At 47.8% G+C, this 8,954-nt stretch overlaps 1 protein-coding gene across 1 annotated transcript in view; it reads right to left on the reverse strand.

Moving 5' to 3' along the window:
- LOC8029676 (nose resistant to fluoxetine protein 6) overlaps positions 1-8,954 on the reverse strand; it is a 67,379-nt gene that overhangs the window by 23,460 nt on the left and 34,965 nt on the right. Inside the window, exons 2-4 of the mRNA XM_040219270.3 lie at positions 8,162-8,355; positions 6,554-6,668; positions 2,004-2,091 (exon numbers count right to left, since the gene is read on the reverse strand). Of these exons, the coding sequence (XP_040075204.2) occupies positions 2,004-2,091; positions 6,554-6,668; positions 8,162-8,355 (397 nt within the window). The remainder of the gene's footprint in view (positions 1-2,003; positions 2,092-6,553; positions 6,669-8,161; positions 8,356-8,954) is intronic.

Genomic DNA, 8,954 nt, shown 5'->3' on the forward strand with positions numbered 1-8,954 from the left:
GTATGAAAAGATCTTTTGAGATTTGGACTCTGATGATTCCCGAGTGAATTGAGTGACAGAGTAAAGATTTTGTGCTGGGTTTATAGTTATTGAAAAATTTCAGCGGGTTGGTGGGATGGTGGTATTTTAAATCTTGTAATCAAGCTAGTATGAAAGTGGCTGTATGAAAAAAAATAGAAACAACACTGGCAAAACGGCTATTTAAAAAAAAGCAAATATTTATTAGATTCTTGCTTTAGGAAATCTCTGGGTGTTGCTGAAAGAATCAACTGCTTTGCAACGTTACACACCATTGCTGTTTTTTCCCTAAAATATTAAACCGCCCCCCCCCCCCCCGTCCTATGTTGGCCCTCGACATTTCGGGGAACGCTATCTTGCACCCCCACTCAAAGGAGTTTGAGAACTCTGGTCTATATTTGCATGTGGTGACAAAGATATACCTTCAGGTCTGCGTCTACTACAGCTAGCAGCACCAAGCTGAAATTGCCTATGTAGTTAAAGTATTCATATCCGGTGTTCGGTGCGGAAAACATATTGCTGTGCTTCCCATCAATAGCTCCCAAACAGTGCGGATAATTCCATATTTCTTCGAACCTTCGAGCCACGCCTCTCCACTCGGATGGAGTTTTTGGTATAACTATGTGTCTGAAAAGAAAAGTATGATAATCAGGTAGTACTTATATATGCTCATATTATCATGCAGCAGTAAACCCAAAAATTGTGTTAATAAAGGATGAATTTCACATACCGCTGTCTCAGATAGTTGCTAACTGCAGCGCACGAACTGTACACAATGTTGAGTACAGTGCTGTGTCCTGCCAGGTATTGGTAATAGAGAGACCTGAGAGGATCTCCTAGAAAATAAAAACGAAAAAGTGGCTATTTTATTTATTCGAAATTGTCAGAACATTCTTATCAGCATTATAACTGATATTTGAACCCAAGCAAGATATAAGCGACCATCGAGCCAAGCGAAATAATTGATTCTTCGCAGTTTTTCCTAGAATGGTGGTAAAGCTTCACGCCAGAACGCTGGTGCGAAGCAGTGAAGCTGGAACAACAAACCGGAGAATTCTACAGGCTTTATTCTTACTTTTCTAATATTAAGAACAAAAACAAAAAACTCGGATAAAGTGTCCTGCGCATCGAGTGGAATCGCAAACGCTATTTGTGAATTAGTCCAAGTTTGAGTTCAAGCGTTGATTGCGATCTGGTAAATTCTTTCTGCTCTTCTGACAGCACTGATTTTAGTTTATTGCTCTGGGTCCACATTTTCTCCCATCCGCCATCGTCTAAATTATGTTTTTACCTTACCTAACAAGATAAACACTGTGAAATCAATGAGCCCAAAACTTACCGGTTGCGAGGAAACGAAGCGTCACTTCCAGCCGCTCCTCCGCGAAAATCGCCGTCCTCATGACGGTGTCTTGCTTTTCGACATCGGCTCAAATCCCATCAGCAAGGCGCTGGAAGACCTCGGGCGTCATCCGGAGGTACCGCCTGAACTCGTTCCGGTCTTTCAGGAGGTCCCGCGCGAGCGAACGGTGCGCTCCGGTCTGTTCACGTTTCTAAATATACTTCTTGACCAAAGGTCGCCTTTTCTTGAAAGGGCTTTCGTCCTCGCAAAGCAAAAGCACTAACACAGCTGCTGCTGCATCTTTGCGTTTCCGTACCGGCATAACGCAACGCGAAAGGAGCGAAAAAGTTCAGTTTTGGTTCGCTTTCCTGTTGGGTTCTGGCGGGAGACCGGGCACCGCGCACACCGCTGCTATGGCAACGGAAAACGCGCTGCCACTTGTTGCCATAGCAGCGAATGGACGATGCTGATTGGCTAGCTTTCATTTGAAGCGCCGTGCCACGGGCAATTTCGGAACTATTGGCACGAGTCAATACGTCACACATTTTGCGCGTCAGACTCATCGTGTGAATAGGCCGATTTTGTGAAATCTCGGTTTCGCTGAACTGTGACGCGTTGAAAAGAAAAAGGTTTTAACGCAACCTACAAAACGACCAGTTGTTCCCGAGAAAATTGGATGGGTTCCTTCACTTGGCAGGACGTCACGTTCGCCGAGATATGGACCCGCTTCGATGCTGAGAAAGAAAAAGAAAGCATGTTTCTTAGCGTAAAATATAGGTATCCCAACACCGTACGTGCTTATCGTTGCGAGTCAAGCTACTCGTTGATAAATTTTCAGACTACCTCTTCATTTAACGTGTGTTTCTTCATATATAAAATGAAGCCTATAATCCAGACTAAATACATTTTCCATTACATTTAAACATTCTACGCCGATAAGTGGTGCTTAAATTCGTAACGAGCGTGTGATAAAAGCCAGTTATAAGAACAAAACAAAAATTACAGGAGAACACTCAAAACTGTTTACGTGTAGGAAGTCGAAAGCATTAGAGTCCCGCGGGAGGTATGTTTTCGAGTAATGTTTCTGCACGTATTAAAGTTTAGGACGACGTATAGGATGACGCCATCGAGATCGACGCCAAGTACGGCGTCTAGGACGACCTCTAGGACGAAGTCGAGGAGGACGTCAAGAACAGCGTTTAGAACGATGTCGATAATGACGTCCTAGGGGACGACGTCAATAGCGACGTCTAGGGCGACTTCTAGAACGACGTCGAGAACGACGCCTAGAGGAGGACACTTAAAGGGGCCCTGCAACAACGTTTTGACTGGTTTTTAATTCGCACCGAACCCGAGCGCGCTGAACGTAGTAACTTAAAGACACTTTTCTCAAATTTCGCTTTATTTTAAAAGTTACAGGCAAATTAGAATTACAAAAACAACCTAAAAATAACCTGTTTCATGACGTCGTAGGTCGTGGCTTGAGTGCCCGCGAACTAGAGGAGGAGTAGTGAGCTCATCGCGCGCTCACGGTTGCCGCACTCCGTGTTGACGGTTCGAGAGGGCGCCACTAAAGCACGTGTTGGATAGGCTGTACGAAGCGGGCGGCCAGGGCGGCTCGCGTTGCATTTGCTGCGCGATTAAAGACTAATTCGGCATAACATTTTATTGGCCACAAACGACAGCAAACACGGGATAAAGATCAATTCAGAACGGGAGTCACTTCGTGGTGAGATACCGCCAAATGGCCAAATCGCCAGCCAAGCCCGCGCCGAAAGCCTTCGGAACGCTCGGAACCGGTCGGATCCTCGAGCCGGTGTACGACCGCAGCGCCGCCGAGTACATCCGGGACCTTTCTACGCTCGCCGTTCATCAAAGCCCCGTCCCACTATCCCTTTCTACCATGCGCCGTTTTTTCCGCCGCTTGGTGGCGGGTTTGTCGACGGGCTTTTTTTGTTTCCGTTCTTTACAAACTGCATGTGTTTCGTTTCTGATCTAAAATACGGAACAAAAACTACTTTCATACATAATTGAAACGGTTCGCGACACTTATATTTTGTTTCTCAAGTAAAAAAAAAAAAAAAAAACTTTTAGCGGCTTGGGTTAGTAGTAAGCCCAGGACCAAAGACGTCACATATTGCGCGCTTTCGGCAACGCGGGTCGCCCTCAAAGGTGGAGGAGGTTTCCACGTCGTCCGGTTAAAATATCACTCACTGATATTTAGTTACTCTGTCCGTGCCCGCTGGCTTGCCTGAACCCCAAGAGACGTGGAAAGCGCAAAAACGGTAGACGCTTAAATATGATTGCAGGGCCCCTTAAGGAGGCTGTAGCGTATTTGCGTGGGCGGCAACGTTTGCCTGCGGAAGCCACTGTAGATAGGCGCGGTCGCCTCACAGTCCATCGCACAAAGCAAACAACAAGCGCAGATGAAGTCCAAAGCGCACCTTTTGCACATGGCGCAACGGCGGTGACATCACGCTCCCGCACTTGAGCGTGAGCGTGAGCGGTACGTGCTTGATTACGTATTTTTATTGCCATCTTTGGGGCACAACGACGTCGCATTTTCACGTAATGGGACAAGTAAGGTCGTCCTTGAGGTCTAGGACGATCTGTAGGATGACCTCAAGGACGACGCCAAGGGCAGCGTCGTCCTTGAGCATATGATTGAGCGGCGCGTGCCGCTCAATCAAAATTTTATGGCCGTATACGCCGCTTTTTCGCTCCATGGGACAAGTAAGGCTTTCGCTTAAAGATAAACAACGGATAGATTTCTCATCGGAACGCATCTCGATGGGCTTTTTTTTTTTTGTATTTTGCTTGTTTCTTGTTTATTAAGGCGAAAGCTTTACTTGTCCTATTGAGCGAAAGAACGGCGTATATGGCCAAAAAAATACGATTGAGCGGCACGCGCCGCTCAATCGCATGCTCAAGGACGACGCTGTCCTTGGCATCGTCCTTGAGGTGTACCTAGAGGTAGCCCTAGACATCTAGGATGACCTTACTTGTCCCATTACGCGAAAAAGCGGCGTCGTTGTGCTCGAAAGACGGCCGTCAGAAGGCGTCATCAAGCACGCGCCTCTGACGCTCACGCTCAAGTATGGGACCGCGATGTCACCGCTGGAGCGCCGTGTGCAAAAGGTGCGCTTCGGACTTCATTTGTGCTCGTTGTGTGCTTCGTGCGATGGACTGTGAGGCGACCGCGTCTATATCTACGGCCTCAACATCGGCAGCAGGGTTTACATCTACGGCTGCTTCCGCAGGCAAACATGGCCGCCCATGCAAATACTCCACAGCCTCCTTCAGTGTCCTTCTCTAGGCGTCGTTCTCGACGTCGTGCTGGTCGTCCTAGATGTCGTTCTTGACGTCGTTTTTAAGGACATCGTCCGATAGACGCTTTCAGCGAGTCAGTTACTTGAGCTGCCACCAGTCGGCGCGCCCTTCGCGCGCTTTCCGGGCCGCCATAGCCGACCTTCAGTTTCTCGCCGTTGCTCCGCGTTGTGTGCTGCACAGGCCACTACCGGAGCTTCGTTTTCGTGTTCTTTTACGTTCCGCGTTGAAATCTTGTAGTTTCTTTAGGTCTTTTCGATATTTAGGACTTTCATTTAATCATGTGATATTTATATTTTGACATAGCCCCTATATTTTCTTATTTATGGAGTGAAATCGGACAGCAAATGGGTCGACGATACAAGATTAGGAGGCTTCAGTGACCATGTAAGTTCATCCCATTCTTACGTTTTTGTCGTTAATAAAGGGCAGTCAACACTCTTGCGACATATGTAAATTGCAACTGACGCAGTAAGACTATCACAGTCGTTCTTCTCGCGGCATGTGCGCGCTCGTTTCCGAAAAGCCGACCCGCATGTAAGCGATTTAGCGTGCGACGAGACGAGCGACGGAGATTTCTCACTGTCGCCCGTCGCATCGCTCCGTTTTGGGATTTCTAGAAAACGTCGCTCACCGTCTTCGTCGCTCGCTTCGTCGCTTCCATGCGGTTTGCCTCGTGGCGCGACTGACTGAGTGACAGCGAAGCGGGTCGCCGTCGCTTATCTGGTCGCTCGCCAAATCGCTGACATGCGGTTTATACTTAATTAATTTCCATGCATACAGCATTGAACCATTGGCGCCTCAATATTAAGTATAAACCGCATGCAAGCGATTCGACAAGCAACGAGAGAAGCGACGGTGACCCGCTTCGCCGTCGCTCGGGCAGTCGCGCGACGAGGCGAACCGCATGGAAGCGACGGGAGCAAGCGACCAAGACGGTGAGCGACGTTTTCTAGAAATCCCAAAAAACCGAGCGTTGCAACAGGCGACAGTGAGAAATCTTCGTCGCTGACTCTCGTCGGTGTCGCCGTCGCTAGTCTCGTCGCACGCTAAATCGCTTACATGCGGGTTGGCTTTACGGAAACGAGCGCGCTCATGCGGCGAGAAGCACGACTGGATAGCCTTACTGCGTCAGTTGAAATTTGCATATGTCGCGATGGTGTTCACTGCCTTTTATTAGCGAGAAAAACGTTAGAATGGGATGAACTTACATGGTCTCTGAAGCCATAATCTTGTATCGTCGATCCACTCGCTGTCTGATTCCATTCCATAAATAAGAAAATACAAGAGACATGTTGAAATATAGATATCAAATGATGAAATGAAAGCCCGAAATATCTAAAAGACCTAAAGAAAATACACGATTTCAACGCGGAACGTAAAAGAACGCGAAAACAAAGCTCCGCAGTGGCCGGTGCAGCACACAACGCGGAGGAACGGCGAGAAACTGAAGGGCGGCTATGGCGGCAGGGTCACGTAATGTCAAGATGGCAGCGCCCATGAAATGTTGCCTGAAAGGGTCTATACATCGTCCTATACATCGTCCTATACATCGTCCTAAACTTTATTACGTGTAGAAACATTGCTCGAAAACATTTCTTTCGCGGGACTATAATGCTTTTGCCTTCCTACACCCCATAAGCAGTCTTGAGTGTCTGCCTGTAATTGTCTTTGCTCATGATAACTGAAGAAAAAAAAAGTGTTAGTCTAATTTACTAACAAATGTAATATTTTTGAAGATCAACTGATTAACTGATCATACATTATACCGTACATGATGTGGCAAACTATATTCAATTCTACTGTTGATTTCCCGCGACGCACTAACGTGCTGCAATATTCGGAAATGTGGGACACCATCCGCGTTACCTTGTGTGGCCATTCTTTGGAGGTCATCCGCGCTGCACGCCGAAGGAATGCAAATTCCCAACCGCATCGGGAAGAGCTTGAGCCAGTAACCGTTGTCGTAGAAGAAAGACAGAGCCTGCGAAAAGAAATATAAAACTGTCACGCTCTTATGAGCTTCTGACTGAACAGCGCCAAGCACTGTCTTTTCTTTTGTTTTTGTTCTTTAATCAGTTCAACGATTGAGAATAGGCAACCGCTTCCTAAAATTAGCAGAGCAGAGTCGACGCGAATGCACGCGGTATTACATCCGATACACGTCTTGTGTCACCTGTCTCAAAACGACTTCTCTATATTCGGCTGCTCGGCGCTCAGATGCACGGCTTGCTGACACCGGCCACATTTGCGTCGAAACCCCAGCTTCTATGACTGCATGTGCATCCCTCACGTTTAAGAACTGCGAGAAATGCGGTGTACCGCTGTGCTTGAACAAAGACAAAACTTCTTTCGCCGCTTCCTGAACCCATAAGGCACCAATGGATCGTGTATCAGATGTGATACATAAAGTATTTCTTCGTTTTTCAAGTCCAAAAATTGAATAAACTTTTAAAAGTCATTTTTACAATCATGTATTATAATTGAAAACACTCTAAATAATTTTATATAAAAATACAAAGGCATGCATTGTAGGGTTTAGAAACGCAGGGCGGGGCGAGGCCCGAGTTCCTTATTGTCTCTCTGCAGCCAATCAGATTGCGAGGATTATTGGCGTTGTTTCGAGCTAATCAACCTTTTGCAAAACATGCATAAAAACTGCGGGCGCAGCGCGCAACGAATTGTGGGAACCTCCTGTACGCTTCCCCTTGCCTTCGCAGTATCTACCACACGATACTGAAGAGCGAGAGCGAGGGAGAGAGAGAGCAATACCTTACTAGGGAGAATACATTCCCATCAACTCAATTGTATTAGACAGCGTGACCTCCCGTAGCGGTGTGGGAGCACCTTGCACCCGAAAGAGCGTATGCGGATCACGCTGTCCATGCGGTCGCGCGGTGCCGAGGGAGAGGGCTCCCCTGCAACGCCGAGATACCGGGTTCGTCAAGACAGCAGAAATGGCTGTCTCGACTGGCACTCGAGTGTCCACGACGAAAAATGGCGGCAGCCACCGAACCCGTTTAAAAGAAACAATACCCCCCAAGGGGTATCGATGGCCTTTTTGAATGTATATGTATATTTTCTCTCCACTCCTGCGATGACCTCATCGAGGTCGCAGTATTTTGAAATAAATAAGGATGCGGCGTGTCCAGCCGTTCCAACAACGCAAAGCTTGTCCGCTCCAAGGTCATTTGGATTTTTCCGGAGCGAGGTGTAATGACTGTATATCCCTTGTGAAGTGTTTGGAAAGAAGGTGGCCTGCGATGCCCGCTCGCCTGGGCACTTTCTGTGAATCTTCCCGTCACCTCTAACGTCGCTTCGTCGTTCACTACAGCCGGTTTTATGCAGTTAGTTCCCACCATTCCTTTTGGCGACGCAAAAGGCACTGCGCGCTTTGCAAAATGCCTGTTACTGTTTTGTACACGTGCAGTAGATGCCGAGAGTGCATGGAGAGGAAGGCGCGACAGAGGGCCTCACCGAGTCCCCGTCCGGGATGACGTCTTCGGCCTTGGGGCTGGGCCTGGGCAGGTCCCGGAGCCAGAGCTCGAGGTTGCAGAACTGTCCGCGGAAGGCGTCTCCCGCCTCGATGTCCAGGCACTGGTCGAAGTGGCCCAAGGACACCGCCGTTCCGGACATCAGGCCGTTGGGCAGCTTGCCCGACGAATCCACCACTGCGACGGCAGAACGCATCATTTGCCATATTTTTTCGCGGATTATACATGTTTAAAGGGGTACAGAGACGAAAATCAAAATACACGGAAGCTTTTCCGAAATGGATGAAATATGACCTATGATATCCGTAAATGACAATCGCGCGGTCGTATTTTGAGCGCATGACTATATTTCTCTTTCAAGCTCCCGATTTTAGCGAGCATTCCGAAATCGGCCATCGAAGCGTTCGATGCGTCATAGGAGCTCCCTCCGTCGCAATCGTGACGTCAAGCTCCTCAGCACAGTTAAAGGCTGGCGTGATTATCAGCGCCGCCGCGCGGTGGCTTTTGCGTGTTTCAATATCGCATTCACTCTAAGGAAAAAGGCGGTGCACGCTGCTACTCTCCTTGTCCCATATGTAACTCCCCAGAACTACATTTCTTCGTTCTGTCCACTGACGTTGAGCTGGCGATATCAACTTTTGCGAGCGGCTGTCGACCGATACAGCTTATTAAAATAGCTAATGTACTCATTAAAGGCTACATTAAGACAATCAAGGATTGTTCGGCCCGGCTGCAAAACCTTAGTAATTTTTATTTATTTTTATTTTAGTCTTTGG

This window comes from Ixodes scapularis, unplaced genomic scaffold, assembly GCF_016920785.2.
Source record: "Ixodes scapularis isolate PalLabHiFi unplaced genomic scaffold, ASM1692078v2 PGA_scaffold3__209_contigs__length_174095766, whole genome shotgun sequence".
Taxonomy (NCBI): Eukaryota; Metazoa; Arthropoda; class Arachnida; order Ixodida; family Ixodidae; genus Ixodes; species Ixodes scapularis.